Source organism: Alexandromys fortis, unplaced genomic scaffold (genome assembly GCF_014885135.2).
Source record: "Alexandromys fortis isolate MF-2015 unplaced genomic scaffold, M_Fortis_MF-2015_v1.1 scaffold_91, whole genome shotgun sequence".
Taxonomy (NCBI): Eukaryota; Metazoa; Chordata; class Mammalia; order Rodentia; family Cricetidae; genus Alexandromys; species Alexandromys fortis.
In genome coordinates this window covers 7,826,788-7,842,608 of record NW_026067968.1, presented here as the reverse complement: position 1 = coordinate 7,842,608, position 15,821 = coordinate 7,826,788, and the positions used below count along the sequence as shown (strand labels likewise).

The 15,821-nt window shown below is 52.9% G+C and overlaps 2 protein-coding genes across 4 annotated transcripts; one reads left to right on the top strand and one right to left on the bottom strand.

Annotated features, from left to right (window-relative positions):
- Positions 1-6: 6 nt before the first annotated feature.
- Positions 7-4,113, top strand: Ahnak2 (AHNAK nucleoprotein 2). Its single transcript, XM_050154811.1, has 2 exons — positions 7-565; positions 875-4,113. The coding sequence occupies exons 1-2, from the start codon at positions 22-24 to the stop codon at positions 3,370-3,372; spliced, it is 3,042 nt and encodes a 1,013-aa protein (XP_050010768.1). The 5' UTR covers positions 7-21; the 3' UTR covers positions 3,373-4,113.
- Positions 4,114-7,144: 3,031 nt separating this feature from the next.
- Positions 7,145-15,065, bottom strand: Pld4 (phospholipase D family member 4). Of its 3 annotated transcripts, none has more exons than XM_050154837.1 (11): positions 14,878-15,065; positions 13,125-13,211; positions 12,428-12,594; positions 11,898-12,081; positions 11,470-11,590; positions 10,422-10,549; positions 9,037-9,237; positions 8,350-8,450; positions 8,081-8,246; positions 7,900-7,996; positions 7,145-7,672 (listed from the first exon to the last, which is right to left on the bottom strand). In XM_050154837.1, exons 1-11 carry the CDS (start codon positions 14,977-14,979, stop codon positions 7,473-7,475), a joined length of 1,554 nt encoding a protein of 517 aa, XP_050010794.1. In that variant the 5' UTR covers positions 14,980-15,065; the 3' UTR covers positions 7,145-7,472. The 3 variants fall into 3 exon arrangements, with proteins under 3 accessions (XP_050010794.1, XP_050010792.1, XP_050010795.1); XM_050154835.1 differs by having other exon boundaries at positions 8,350-8,489; positions 14,878-15,064; XM_050154838.1 differs by lacking the exon at positions 13,125-13,211 and having other exon boundaries at positions 8,350-8,489; positions 14,878-15,062.
- Positions 15,066-15,821: the final 756 nt, after the last annotated feature.

Below are 15,821 nucleotides of genomic sequence, written 5' to 3'. Positions count from 1 at the left end.
TTAGAGGTGTCCCTGCCCAGCATGGAGGGTCACTTCCAGGCTCCAGGTGTCAAACTGGATGGGGACCAGGCCGTGGTCGATAAGGACATGGCCGTCAAAGACAGCAAGTTCAAGATGCCCAAGTTCAAGATGCCCTCTTTTGGCGTTTCCTCAACAGGCAAACCCAGCATGGAAGCCACTATGGAGGTGGCAGCTCCCAAGATGGAAGCAGAGGTGTCCCTGCCCTCCATGGAGGGTGAACTTAAGACTCCAGACCTCAGCATTCATCTGCCGTCCTCTAACTTGGAGTGCATGGATTGCCATGTAGATATGAAGATTGTAGATGCTCAGCTGGCCGATGGAAATCAGGGTACACAGGAGCTACCAGGAGCCAGCATGAAGGTCCACCTTCCCGTGGTGGATATACCAAGCTTCACGATGCCCAAGGTGGACCTGAAGGCCCCTACAGATGCTATTAAAATCCCTAGTGAAGTTGTGTGTGGACCCAAAGTGGATCTGTTCTTGTCTGGTGTGCAGGCTGACCTCCAGACTCAGCCTTCCTCCGTGGTTGTTAGTATGATCGAAGGTAAAGTGAGAAGTTACTATAGTGGTTCCCAACATCTTTCCCAGTCATGTCCTTTTGAGAGTGTACACTTTCTGCACTCTCCTGCTCCCTTTTTTTTGAGTTCCTTTTACTATTCTCAGAGCTCTGCTGTTCCTGCTGTTTCTTCTTGCAATGTCCACATATAGTTTCCTAAGTTTCAGAAACCAAAATTTGTAATTTCTGTTTCACTGTCATCAGCTGAATGTGCCCCACCTTAGTGTGAGCATGTAGTAAGGACCTTGTGAGTCCCACAACAATGTCTGAATCCTGTTTCTCCTGTTTTATCTGCAGAGCCGCCTGTTTCCCATGTTTCGGGTGAATCCTCAATTGAGTCTGCAAATACTCCTCCACTTGATGGATCTGATCGGGAAGCAGAGGGAAGTTCCTTCAAATTGCCACACATCAAGCTCCGTCCATTTACTTTGTCTCCAAAAAAGAAAGCAGAGTGTGCAGGCGATTCTGAGTCCCCACAGGTCGATCCCATCCATAGTCCTGACATTTCTGTAGTTGAAATGGACCCTCAAATTGGGACTTGTGAATTGCACCAGCATGTATCTATGGAGAAGGAAGCAGAGAAGGGAAGAAGCCGGAAGCTGAGCTTTTCCATGCCACGACTTTCACTGCCCAAGATAAAAGGTTCTAAGGGGCGAGCTGGCATGCCGGAGGGAGAAGTGAAGCCATCACTTACCGGTACTACAGCTGGAGGTAACTTGGTAGTCGTACAAACCACTCTCAGTGATACCCATGTTGGGGGCACTAGATCAAAAGATGTCGCTACAGCACCCAGCATCAGATCCCCCTCCATGCCTGCAGAAGTGACTGGGTGCAAAACTGATCTTGCGCCTCTCGAAGATGCCTTGGATATCAGAGGTGACAGCCAGAGTCATATGTTTGTGGGTGTGTCTGCAAGTCAGCCCTTTGGGGATCTGACAGCATCTGGGACAGGAGACCTGCAGCCATCCTGTAGACAAAGACATAGCGCCCCCACCATGGAAAGCCCTGAGATGGATCCCACAGCAAAACAGACAACAAAGTATTCACATGAGCACCGCTTCAAAATGCCGAAGTTCCGAGTTCCTGGTTTCAAGCGCTCCTCATCCAAGGAGCGAGATGGGGCTGGAGAACAGGAAGCTACTCAGACTCCAGACGCTGGCATAGCCTTAGAGGCAGAAGTAGCAGCTGCCAATGCGCCTGAGTCAAAATTAGAGGCACATGTCTCTCTGGGGTCCCCAGAGGAAGGGATCAGTGTGGAAACCCCAAAAAGCCCTACGTATGCAGATGTTGTAAAACGTGATCTCCATGGAACAGGTGTTAGGATGCATGGCTCCACTGTGGGGATGTCCCAGACACATCTGTCCACCCATGAGTTAGGGACCCATCCAGCCAAAAACTCTTCTAGCGTGAGCGTCTCAGAACTCCAGCTTCCTCCAGAAAGAACAGGCAAGCAACAGCATCCTGGGTCAGGAGGAAACATTCTTGCTGAGGTGGCGGCTGGAGCAGGAAGCTGGCCTTCTCAGCCCCAAGGACCTCTGAGGTTGAAGGCTTCCATCACTGATATGCCATCCCAGGTCTCCGTGGTGAGCACGAGTCAGCTCTGGGAGGATTCTGTGTTGACTGTAACATTCCCCAAATTAAAGGTACCCAAGTTCTCCTTCCATACCTCCAGCTCTGAGGCTGATGTATTCTTCCCTGTGGTGAGGGAGGTGCAATGTGCAGAGGCCAGCATTGACAGTGCCATGCATAAAGATGGTTCTGGGCTCTGGGAAGCCAGCATTCTGAAGACAGGCACTGAGGATCCTAGAGGGCCACCAGTAAGCCTTGAGCAATCCGTGGAACCATCCCCTATTTCTAAGGTCAAAGTTCACATTCAGGGCTCTCAAGGTGAAAGTCAAGAAGTCGCTTTTTGCAGCAGGGCGGAAAGAGAGGGTTTTGACTCCACAGCATGCGAAGCCTTTTCTACTCAGATTGTGCGTGAATCAGAGATTCCTGTGTCTACAATTCAAACTCCTTCTTACGGGTTTTCTTTGCTGAAAGTGAAAATCCCAGAGCCCCCTGTGCAGGCTAGCGTGCAAACAGGGGCTCCCGACTGCCAGGTGCAGGAGGACTCAGTGGGTGGAGCTCCCCGAGCTGCTGCAGGGAGACACTTCATTCCTGCTGATTTCCCACCTGATGCTGGGGAGCCCTTTGAGGTGATCTCCTGCAGTGCTGGCGTGCCTCCTGGGCCCCAGCTCACAGACAGCACCTCTGATGAGGAGCAGGCAGAGATTCTTGAATTTCCTGAGGACAGCCAGGAGGTAAAGACCCCCGAGATGGCTACAAAACAGAAGCCAGAAGGAAAGAAGGCCAGCCTGTTGTGGTCCTGGCTGCCAAGCATTGGGTTCTCCTCTGTGGAAGAGACGGCTGCTGATTCCGGAGATGCTGCCCAGAGACCTGCCCCTGTCCACGTGCAGCCTGCTGCTCGACTGGACCCTGAACTGCCCAGGAAACAGGAGAAGGCGGGCTGGTTCCGCTTCCCTAAGCTCGGATTCTCCTCTTCACCTACGAAGAAGATCAGAAGCACCGAAGGTGGGGACGTTCAGGTGGAGCAGAAGCCCCAGGAAGAAACCCTCACCTTTTTTGATGCCCGAGAAAGCTTCTCTCCTGAGGAGGAGGAAGCTGAGCCGGAGGTGACCAGTGCCAGGCCTGGTTCCAAAGCAATGGTGGCATCCTCTGCCAGAACAGAACTAGTGCTGTTGGAACAGGCTAGAGATGCCGGTGACAAATCTACACCTAGGCCTGTGGCCAAATGAGGGCCGGAGGTCAGAGTCGGTGGAAGAGATAAACAAGGCAAGCTGAGCATCGGGCCTGGGCGCTGTGAAAGCAGCCTACCCTAGAATGCACCTTTACACCTTGGTCCGCGGACTTGAGACCAAAGCACAGATGAATAGAGCGTCTGTGTCACATAACAGTCATCCACACGGAAACAAAAATTATGCTAGTTTCTTCCAAGCTTTGGAAGCAACGAAGGCTGCAAAATTGTCTAGTTCTGTGCGTTACTGCTGGAGAACTCTGTTGGCTTTTGTGGGGTAAGTCCCAAGAAGCCACCCAATGCCAGGAGAGCAACATTGCCCCTGGAGTTCCCATATCTGTGGGCAGAAGCAGCTTTTGGTGTAATCTCTGCCCCATCGTTGCCGTTTCCTGGTGAGTTCTCTTTTCCTGTCAGGCAGAATATGGGGTGCCCCGGGAAACCCCCATACCTCCTTGCTCGTGAACTTCCTCCTTTGCTGACTGTTTGGCTTTGAGACATTGACTGTGATGAGGAGTATGTGTGGCCGGTGGTGGACTGCGCTCAGTGATAGGGCACAGACACGGGGTTGCCATCAAACCTAGGTTGTGTTTATTTGTCTACCTGCCTGCTGGTGTCAACTAATTCCCCCGGTGTACGAGTCCTTTGCTCTGGCTCCTGAGCACCTCATGGTACTGACTGTAGACCGGACAGACCGCCCCCTTCAGTCCCCTCCTCCTGGGCAATAAAGGAAACGATGCACCTAGTGGTCGAGCTTGCCGCGGTCTTTTGTCCTGGGGTCCTCACTTGTCCTTGCTTTCCTTCTGCGCACAGCAGACTTCATCTCTACTACGTAACTCCAGCAACCAGAGCTCAGATTCATCGTAGAGTGGCTGAGGAGACAGAGATTCTGAAAAGTTGCTCAGCTGGTCATCCTTGCCCGGGGCACCTAGCTTCCCTCTGGCCTGTCTTACAAACACCAGCCAGACTTGGTGTGTGCTGATGACACTATAGAAAGTGTCTGCCTAGTACACAATTATGATTCCTAGCTTCCAAGGGTCACGGGTCCTGCCTGTCTTAGGTGGGTCCTCTGCTCACAGTTCCACGGGGATGCCATCAGATGTAAGCAGGGGCCATGTCTCCTCTCCAGATAGAAGGATAGGAACCACTGAAGTTGCCAAGATTGCTGGCTTTGTCCGTTGCCTGGGAGTTGGGTGAGCACAACAGGCCTCGGCTTCTTGTTGCCTGGAGGCCACTGGGTACTCTATCACATGGACTCACCCGCCTAGCCAGCAAGGGACAGACTCCCAGCCAGATGATGGTACACTCTCATGTCACTCAGCTGAGGTGGCAGCATCTCCTTGTGTGCTCTTTGAGAGACACTCGAGGTTAGAACACATAAAGGCGCGAGTGCTAGGAACTGGGCGGCACGGAGCAGGGCCATGTCATGGCTCCATACTCCCAGAGTCTCCGAAGCTCGCCAGACTGAGTCTCCTTTAGAACATACCATGGAGTCTGGCACTGACAGCAGTGAGTGAAGCAGAACCTTCCTGACTGAGCCAGCAGGACCGCATGAACCGGGATCTCTCCTGAAACCTGTTTGAGAGCCTTGCAGGGCCCAAAGAGCAAACCTACATGTGCCCTCTTGGAGGGCAGAGCTGGGCAGCCTGAGTGAGATGCAGCTCTCCTCAGGGGGACCTGGAGTATGGTGGGATGTGAGCTGCCAGCCATGGCAGAGCTTGGCCGGGCTCACCCCAGTAGCTCTCAGGTCCTGCAGGGCTCTGTGGATCCGGGGCCCTCGTGTAGCCACACTCCCAGATCCTCACACAATAGTCAAGGAGCAGGCTGGGTTTAGGGACCTTTTGCACAGAGGGGAATTCTGATGCCTAAGGTGTCCTTTAGGCAGGTGGGTAGTTCAAGGGCACTGAAGAAACAGCAAGAGCTTGACCCCTGCTTGGTGTAACCACATTAGCTCTCCCCGAGCACAGAGGGAAGGAGAAGGCAGAGAAGGGTGTTCAAGACTGTGAGAGAGAAGGACCCTGGACATCCTTCAGCATCTTCACTGCCCAGCCATCCTTGAGCTCCAGCTACTCTGAGCCTTGGGACAGGAGCAGGGCAGGTGGACCTGAGTCTTGGTCAGAGATAAGCGAGAGGTTGGGTGCTGGGGCAGGCGGCACAGTATCGCACAGTCCAGTACCAAAAGTCAGGACTCCAGAGAGGTCAAAGACACCACAGGAAGGTTCACACAATCAACTAACCTGGGCTCAGAGGGGCTCGCAGAGCCTGAACTGACAGCCAGGGCATCTGCACAAGCCTGACCTAGGCACTCTGCATATATGTTACAGTTATGTAGCTTGGTCTTTTTGTAGGACTCCTAACAGCAGGGATAGGGCTTGTCTCTGACAGTTTTACTGGCTTTGGGGACCCTACTTCTTATACTAGATTGCCTTACCCAGCCTTAATACATGGGTAACTGCAACTTGATATGCCATGTTTTACTGATACTCATAGGAGACCTGCTCTTTCCTGGATTGAGAGAGGAGAGTTTTGGGAATGGGGGAAAGAGACCGGGAGGGGAGGATTGGAGCAGGGCTGCAACCAGGATGTAAAATAAATAGATGAATAAAAAGAAAGTCAGCATTCCATCCCAAACATGACTTCATGTCCTGCCTCAGCACTCAGGCTAGAGTGAGCTGTCGCAGGCTGCATTCAGTCCTGGATTGATGTCAAAAGCTCTAATACTGGTCTTCAGGACACCACCCACTATTTGGGCAGGGTCCTGACCCCACCCCATAATAGCCAAACCTCTGCAGCCCCATCCATATAGCCCCACCCCATCCCACCTCCTCAGCCGTGCCCCACAGTTCCAGCTCATGGTTAGACTGGAAAGTGGGCTCTTCTGTTGCTCACGCTGCTCTTGCCCACCCTAGCTAGCCCTGGTTCTGAGGAGCAGGGTTGGACAAGACTTCCTTTCATGAGCACAGGGCTTAGCTGGAGTGACCATATTCATGAAGTCTTTGGGACTCCCTGCAGGGAAAGAGGTTGCTGCAGGGGCTGGAACACTCGGCAGGACACCTTGCTTGTGGGATAGCATTGCTGCTTTGGGGTATCCATAGGGGGATATCTAGAGAGGTCCCTGATAGAAGTGGGGTCTAGGGGGTGACTTTATGTCCATTGTAGGGGCTGAGCTTCCTGACACTGGGCAGGCGAGGCCTGCGGGTGCAGTCATGACAAAACATTTCAGCACGGACTAGGAGGCTGGCTACAAGCAGGTCCCGCCCACAGGGAGAATATGGACCACAGGAAAAAGGAGGCAGGTAGGTCCCCCACAGGGAGAAGATGGACCAAGGGAAGGGGAGGCTGGCTGCAAGCAGGTCCCGTCCACAGGGAGAAGATGGACCAAGGGGAGGGAAGGCAAGCAGGTCCCCCACAGGGAGAAGATGGACCAAGGGACGAGGGATGTGGCTCAGAAGATAACAAACGTTCCTGCTGTGGAAACACGAGGGCCTGAGTTCAGTTCTCTAGCGCCCAGGTTTAGCCAAGTACCTTGCAATTCTAATGCTGGGGAGGCAGAAGCAGGATTCCCAGGGCCTGTTGACGAGCTAGTCCAATCAAGCCAGCAAGCCCTGGGTTCAGAGGGAGACTCTGCTGACACACTAAAGTGGAGGAAGACACCCCATGCCAACCCTTGGCCACAGTACATACGCATGGCATGTGGATCTGCACGAACATATGACTATGTACAGACACCACAAACAAGGAGTAGGGATAAATGACACAGAGACGCCTACTTTTGACCTGGGCCAAGTCCGCAAGCAGTGGCAGGGTTTCATTGGGGGTTGCAGCTGGACAGCACTGATGTTATGTTTGGGGACAGCCATAGCAACTCATCATGGTTAGGCCAGAGAGGGAGAGCTGGGTTCTGGGGTCACTTGGGTGCAGTTGCTTTCTTTCCATGACACTGTGGGCCTTCCTCTGCCTCCGCCTCTCCTTCACTTCAGAGCCCTGTCGGCAGCTATTTGCCAGATGACAATCTCAGGCTCCGAGTGCCGGCCTTTTGCTTTCTCAGTGAATGAGAGCATGGTGTTCGCTTAGAGCAACAGGCCAGAGTCAAGGGGTCAAGCCTCAGCTCTGCCAGACACAGTCCTGGCTCGGGACTCCATCCAGGCCCATAGCGTAGCGGGAACTCCAGTCACGTTCGAAGAGTTGCCTCAGCTGCTCCTGTACTGGGGTCGCGCCTGGCTGGGCACCAGGGATCGTCTGACTGACAACCAGGCCCACACCAGACGTGCTGCTGAAATAGTCTTCTGACCAATTAGAGGTACCTGGAGGGAGAGACACTGCTCCCTGAGCCTATGTCCCCTGCGGTCTGCCCTGCGCTGTGGCTACTCCAGTGTCGTCAGACTGCAGCCACGGCAGCCGCTCATGTAGGGCAGTCGGCTTTCCACCAGCCTCAGCTGGCAAGCTGGGCTAATGCGTGCTCCCCAAAACACTCGAGTGCACCTCTCTTGTCCAGCCCTCTGTCCTCCCATGCTCCATCCCAGGCACTCACCTATATAGGCTGCCTTGTCTGTGACCATGAACTTGCTGTGGTTCACGCGGCTGAATGGGATGTTGGAGTGATTGCCCACAGGCACGACAAAGACTTTCTTCCGGGAATAGGAGAGAGTTAGCGTATGCAGGGTGAGAGAAAGACCGTGCTTTGCCCCCATTCCATAAGGTCAGTCTCTTACCACATCCACTGAGATGCTAGCCGAGGGGTCACTGAAAGCCTGCAGGGACCTCAGATAAGTGAACATGGTGGGGTCTGTGTTGAGCCAGCAGCTGACCAGTAAACGCACATGCACACCCCTATCGAAGGCTGCTGCTCTTAGCGCACTGTCCAGTACAGGCCAGTACCTAGAAGAGGGGGGGTCAGTGTTCTGCCTGAAGTCAGGATGGAGGTGAACTGTGCCTTGCCTAGGAGTAGCCAACCAGGAGTGTGGACCTCATCCAGACCCACCTTGCAGGGTGGGTGAAGCGTGTGGTAGGGAAATACTCCATCACCGAGACGTAGATGAACTCACGGGCATCCGCCATGACTTCCAGCACTGCATCCAGATCCTGGGTCCGGCCATGAGGGCAGAGAGAAGGTGGTGAGGCCTGACGTGGGAGAAGCATCTCTTAGAAGACTGCCCCCTAACTATCACCGTTGAATCAGGCTTTTTTTGGGTTCGTGACCCCACTGCACATGCTGCACGCCCTGTGAGACTCTAAGAAATCCCATGTGGGGAGAGAGGCAGTTTCCCAATGCCCTGCGGCCTGGGTAGGAGGTGCCGAAGCAGCTAGGCATCCTGGGCCCCATGGGGCTGGCCCAAGTGTTCAGAGGCTGTCCTGCCTGGAAAGAAGATCTCTCTCCAGATGAGGTCTATCAGTGTCTGGGCCGACTTGGGGCTTTCCTGGGCATGGCAGAGGGTAAGTTGCCTTCGTTCCCTCAGAATAAAGAGTAATCAGTGTTCTGGGCTTCCCCTGTCCTCCCCAGAGCCCAGCCACTGTCTCATGGCCCCAAACCCCCTCAACAGCCTGGAGATTCCTAGGCCCTCAAGTCTAGCACCTCTCTCTCACTGCCGGTGCTGGTCCAGCTTCCTGTCCTGGAGTGGGGTCTGCCTTTGGCTGCATCCCCAGGGCCATTTTGGGTTAGCTGTCTTACCGAGAAGTAGGCTGTGGCGGGAACCCCATCAAAGAGACCTCGCAAGGGATGGAAGCGGTTGATGTGGGATGAGAAGTTCCGAGGCCAGGTTTTAGGGAGAACAGCTCGGGGAGTCCCTAGCACCCAGTAGGTCTGGAATGTCTTCTCAAGATCCTGAGCCAGCTGACTGCAATTGTAGATGATAGCACCCAGCTCCTTCACCTGCAGGGGTCAGGGTCAGGAGACACAGAGAGCAAAGATCTTCTGGGGTTGTGTGGAACCCCCCGGGGTGTAAGGCAGGGTGCAATTCCTGATCAGCTGGCAGCCACTAGGCAGCATCAACTCCAGGGTGAAATAAGGGCACCAGGGTCCCTGTTTTCCTTAACGCGGTTCCAGTGCTCAAAGCAAATACAGCAGAAAACACATGAAAGCACCGAGGAAAGAAACCCGCCGTTAAATTCAGTCAGGGGCCTGAGTCTAGTCCTGAGGCTAGGTTTCCACCTGCCATTTGCACTAATAGCTGTGTGTGTATGAGTGCACGCACGCACATGTTGATACAGATTGAACCTAGGAATGTGTGGTGCTACTCACATATTGTTCTACTGAGCCACACATCACTTTGAATGTGTGGCTCACATTCAAAGCCTTTGAAACACATCACTTCTTACAAGCCTCAGGCTTTGTAATCTGCACTTTCTTTGGGGATGTGTATGCACATGTGAGCAAGCGTGTCCGTGTGTGCAGGTACATGTGCATGGATGGAAGCCAGAAGACAACCTTATGTGTCATACTTCCAGAGGGTACACCTTAGTTTTACTATTATTACTATGTGTATGACTATGTTTTTCCTACATACATGTCTGTGTGTGCCGCCGCTTACAGAGGCCAGAAGAAGGCATCGGATCCCCTGGAACTAGAATTACAGTTTATTGTGAGTTGCCATGTGGCTGTTGGGAAATTGAACCTCTGCCTTCTGGAAGAGCAGCCAGTGCTCCTAATTGATGAACCATCTCTTCAGCCCTCCATCTTGTTTTTTGAGACAAGGTCTCTCACTGAGACCCGGGGCTTGCTGATAGGTCGGCTGGCCAGCGTGCGCCAGGAATCCGCCGGTCTCCACTTCCCACTGGGACTGCGAGTGTTTGCTACCATGCCCGACATGGGTCCTAAATGCTGCTCCAGGGCCCGAGTGCAGGGTCATGAGAAATCTTACAACTGGAGAAGACAGCTCTGCGATTGGTCCCTGCTATGGAGGCATGACAAAAGTGGCATGCGACCCAAGTTTCTGCCTGCTGGCTTCCCACAATAGCAGCTTTCTTGGGATGCCTGAGGGCACAAACATAGCCCCTGGAGACAGAGAGGGGAGAGACTGCGTCTGGGGCCTCCCATCTCTGGGTCTTGGAACTCACCTGAGCCAGGGACCGCCAGTCCATGTTGGCACTACCCACAAAGACGTGCTGCCCATCCACGACCCAGAATTTGGAGTGTAGGACACCTCCAGTAAAGTGCCTCATGGGAACCTGTCGGACCTGGGCACCTGTGATAAATAAGATAGTTGATAGAGAGATGATAGATGATAGATAGATAGATAATAGATAGGTAGATAGATGATAGATAGATAGATAGATAGATAGATGATAGGTAGATAGATGATAGGTAGATAGATAGATAGATAGATAGATAGATAGATAGATAGATGATATAAAGATGATAGATAGACATAGATAATAGGTAGACGATAGATAGATAATAGATAGGTTGATAGATAGATAGATAGATAGATAGATGATATAAAGATTATAGATAGACAGATATATAGATGATAGATAGATAGATGATAGATAGATAGATGATTGATAGATAGATAGATAGATGATAGATAGATAGATAGATAGATAGATAGATAGATAGATGATAATAGATGATAGATAAGTAATAGATAGAGAGATAGACAAATGATAGATAGACAGATAGATAGATAGATGATTGATAAATAAATAGAAGATAGATAATTGATAAATAGAAGATAGATAAATAGTAGATAGATGATAGATAGATAGATAGATAGATAGAGAGCTGGCTCTTTAATGCTGACTTCAGGACCACCTTAGAGATGTACCTTTGAGTTCATTCATTTACCCTCAGGATGACCTTTCTGACCAAGGCTGTTGCAGGTGAGGAAATGAAGGCACAGGTTGACCCGAGACTCATCTAGGCAGTGCAGTTCCAGAGCCTGATGATGGTTCTGCCTACTGCCTTGTGGTTTTCACTGTAGCCACTATGCCAAGGCTTTATCTAAGTGCCCCTTCTCTGCCCTGTGGGCCCTGGGCTCAAGTCCTCCAGAGTCCTAACAAATAGAGAAGCTTTTCCACGCCCCTTGCAATCCTGCTAGTCTTTGACTTTGTCCCATGGGGCCAGCCACACAGTGCATCCGAGCCCCAGACTTCAGACACCTACCATGGGCAGCTAAGACCTGGAGGTCAGTGGATGTCCTGGCCAGTGTTGGGCTGTGTGTGGCCACTGACAGGGAGATGTTTCTGACCAGCAGCTGTTGAAACTTCTGTAGAAGGGCCTCTCCCTGAAACACCAGGCTAGAATGAGATGCTGCCCCAGGCTGGTCCTCTGCCTACAGTCTAAGGTAGGCCAAATCTTGACCCATGACTAGAAGCCAAATAAATGACATCATACACAACCAAGTGTTCTATCCCCAGTCCCTCTTCCCCTGCCCCCAAGGGCCACCCAGCGCCTTGCTCTCCACCACCCCAGCCCAGACTGAGCCTTGGGTCCGGCTGAACCCTGTGTAGACAGAAGCCTGACTTTCTGAGCACTCAGCACCAGGGGAGATGAGACAGCCTCACATTCAGAAAGCAAAACCAAGGACCAACCAGCTGGGAAGAGGAGTCATTGACTCCGATGTCGGGTCCAGTGAGGGACCAATAGTATGAGGCGACATGGACACTCTCCCGAGCAGAGTCTAGAAGCTGCATCCAAGCCTGAGCCAGGGGCTGGGCAGTGGGGCTTCCAGATGCAAATGGCAGGTCCTGAGGGAGGCTTTCCACGAGGACCAGCCTGAGGGCAGAACCGAAAGGCACCCAGGTATGACTATAGGGGCCCCATTCCTGCTGCCCAGGGTGGACATAGGTGCAGAGAGGGGACAATGGTGTGAGAGGGTTAGCCTGAGCCCCACAAACCCTAAGCGTGGTGATAACCAGGAGAATATGCAGGGAGGATCCTGAGGGAGGGGGCATGCTTAACTTAGAAGAGGCCACAAGGAATTCCCTTGGGGGAATCCAGGTTCCATCCTGGGATAATCAAGGTCACTCTGTGGCCTGTATCACCTGCTCAGGGACCCAGTGATGGACTCAGCCAAGACACAGACCCCACAATGCCAAGAGAGCCCCTAGTGTTCACTCACCGACAGGAGTTGCTCTGCTGCCCAGTGTCTCCTCCCAGGACCTCCCAGGACCTGGAGGGCACTTCCTTGGGGCACATCTGATGACTGGTGAGAGACATGGGATCTTGCCCCAGGAACAAGGTGATAGTCGTGAAGCTGAGCCCCAGTACAGCCAGCAACCCCAGTACCTGAAGGAGGAGATATCCCCACAGCCTTCTCAACAGTCAAGGCAACCCTCCCTATGCTATAAGAGATAATGCCCAGGCTTCTGGGGAGGGATCAGGGGTAAGCAAGGGTGTGAGGGATACAGAGAGCAAAGTCTAGACAGGGTCCTCCCTATGGTCCTCTCTGCAGTGATGAGGTATGGACAAGCTAAGAAGTCCAGGTGGTCTCAGTCTGGCCTGACACACACCACCACCACCTCCACCACCACCTCCACCACCACCTCCACCACCACCACCACCATCACCTCCACCACCACCACCTCCACCACAACCACCTCCACCACCTCCACCACCTCCACCTCCATCACCTCCACCACCACCACCACCACCACCACCATCACCACCTCCAACACCAGACCTGTTTTGCACTTTTAAATCAAGCCCCAGGAAACTTAAAAGGAAAATTTGAACATGGTTCTGATTGGAAATTGGGTTCAAACTTGTTTGTAGAATGCTGAGTTCCCAGCCAGCCTTCCCTTAAGTTCCTGTCCTACCATGACAGCTCTGCTGTGTGGACCATGCGGTGGAGCAGAGCGTGGCCACTCGGAGACCTCCACTGCTACCTGGAGAGGTATCAGCATCTATACAGAACAATGTGTGTCACCAGCAGCCCCAGCTCCATGGTGTCACCTCTCTGGGCAGTCCCTGCACCATACAGATGCACACTCCAACACTCAGATGCCAGTCACAGCTCAGACACGGGACCAGTCCAGACTCCACACCCCAGGCATCTGGTCTATAGATGTGGCCGCCTGTGGATCCCAGCAGGCTGTGTGCTGCTTGTCCCCACTGCTCCCCTTGATCTCCCCTGATGCGGGTGTCTTGAGTGTGTGACTCTCAGTTCCTTATTCCAACAATGGTGAAACCAGGTCTGAAAGAACCATTTCTGCTTTGGCTGCCTCATCCATTCTTCCTTATTAGCCATGAGTATCTGCTTCCCTTCCCCAGCTGGCCCCCTATGTTGGCCTCAGGATGGGCAGCTGGCTGGAAAGTAGGGCACGGCAGAAGGACCACCAAGAGCTGAGTCTGGACCCCTTCACTGCTGTCCAGGGCAGGGGACTGGGAGGGATGTTGCGGCTAGTTGGGATGGAGAACCTGCTTTGTGCTCTTGAGGTGGTCACTCTTCAAAGACCCAGTGAAGTTCCTCAGGAGGCCACCTCACACGGGGAAATCCTGCCACAGCAAATGGGTCACCCAGAGGACAGGAGCTGACATCATTCTCAGCCTGGATGCTGCTTGGGGCCTAGGGCATTGTAGGATTGTAGGTGGCTGGGTGCTGCAATCTGGGGGCTTCTCAGCTCGGTGGGTAAGTAGGCTTCATGACACTGCCCACTAGGAGTTGTGCTGATGGCAGCCTACAGAGAATGTGGCTAGGCTCGGTATCAGGGGTGGACTACATGAGCCAGGCCTGAGGCTGTCTCCCCTGGAGCACAGTGTTACGGGGAAGTGGAGCCTAGAAACCACAGTGAGAGCATGAAGTTGTGGGGGTGCTGAGGCAGAGTCACCCACAGAGGCCCAGCACCCTCTTACCAGAATTTCCCAAAGAAAGGAGTCAAGAGGTCACTTCCACCCCCGAGGAGCGCTTATGCTCCTGGAGCAACCCCAACCCTAACTCCCAGGGACAGATCTGAAAGCCCAGCTTCTGACTTCAACCCATCTTTATACCTTCCAGGGGAGATTCTGGGCCAGGGACACCAGGGATACCCCTCAAGGAGCCGCTGGCCCACTTCCTGGCTCCTCTGGGAGAAATGTTCTCACCCCCTAATGTAGCTGGGCTGACAGAAAGGCAAGAACACGGTGGCCCTAATCGAGGGCTTCCAAGAGCCACAGAGTCCTGACCTCCTTCTGGCCACCGAGAGCTGCTGAGGCCGGGGGAGGGGAGACATGAAGGGCAGCTCTAGGTAGCTGCAGCTCTGTACCATCTTTGGGCTCTGTGGACCCTTCACCTCTTGGATGGGGATGTCTGTCTAGAGAGAATCACCGTCTGGTCCTGGCATCTCAGAAGTGGGGTAAGCTGGGAGCTGGGTCTTTGAGCCTCCCTGAGGTTGGAGTTCCTGCCCTGTGGGCTAAGATGTAGGTCCCTGGCTGGGACAGGATTTGGCTGCCTAGTTACTGGAGACCCTGATATCCAGTCGTGCAAGAAGTGGTTCTCTGCAAGCCAATCTGGGTGGTTTGTGGGATCTGGAGTGCTGGGAAGATGGGGCTGTGGGGGGCCCTCTTTCTGGCCCTGGACTGGCTGGTACTTACCTCTGGGCACCCGGGCTTGTCCATCGTGGCTGCAGTCACTGTCTGCAGGCTTTTCTTGTGCGGGCACCTGCCTCCTCTCTGGTCTGTTGCTTCCCTTTCCATCCACTTCCTCTGTGTTCTGAGCACCCCACCCCCACCTCAGGACTGAGTGGGCCTCTAGAGGGTGGAACTGAGAACTTTCTACTCTAGAGAAACTTTACCCTGCCTACTCCTAGAGAGGGCCCCTCAGTCACATGCCTACTGTCAGAACTAAGTTTGTGTAGGCACTAGAGACTCAAGAAAGAGTGGTTCAAACAGGAAAAATGATTGCATCATGAGCTAATTGACAGATTGATCCACCAATACATTCATGATAGGAGGAGGTGGAGACTGTGCAAGGTGGGGCCTGATTGGAGAAAATAGGTTTCTGGGGGCAGAACTTTGCAGGCTGTAGCTTGCACCTGGGTTCTTGATCTCTCTCTCTGCTTCCTTCTTCCTTGCTTCTGTCTCTATTTCTGACCTCACTAGAGGTCCACAGCAATGGACCTATATGAACAGCTGCCTGTGGGTTGAAACCTCTGAATGAATGGCTTATCTCAGGTTGTGTCACAGTGAAGACTGACTGACCCACCAAGCACACCCTGCATCCATGTCTGGGGGAGTTACCAGCACCATAGTCACTGGGAATCTAGCTTTCCTCCGAACCCTGGGATCCAAGCTTCACTGTCCCAAATGGCTTCTGAAAACCAGCCATCACTTCCATGTTACTAGAAGAAAATGAAGCAGCCCTGGAGGAAACTTCTAGAGGCTGAACAAGGTACTTCCACCCATCCATTATCTACAGCTTGATCTGTGATGTGGGAGTCCCCTCTGTGTGCTGTGATTACCATTAATGAATAAAGAAACTATTTTGGATCTATAGCAAAGCAGAACTTAAGTAGGCAGGGAAAGCTAGGCTGAATGCT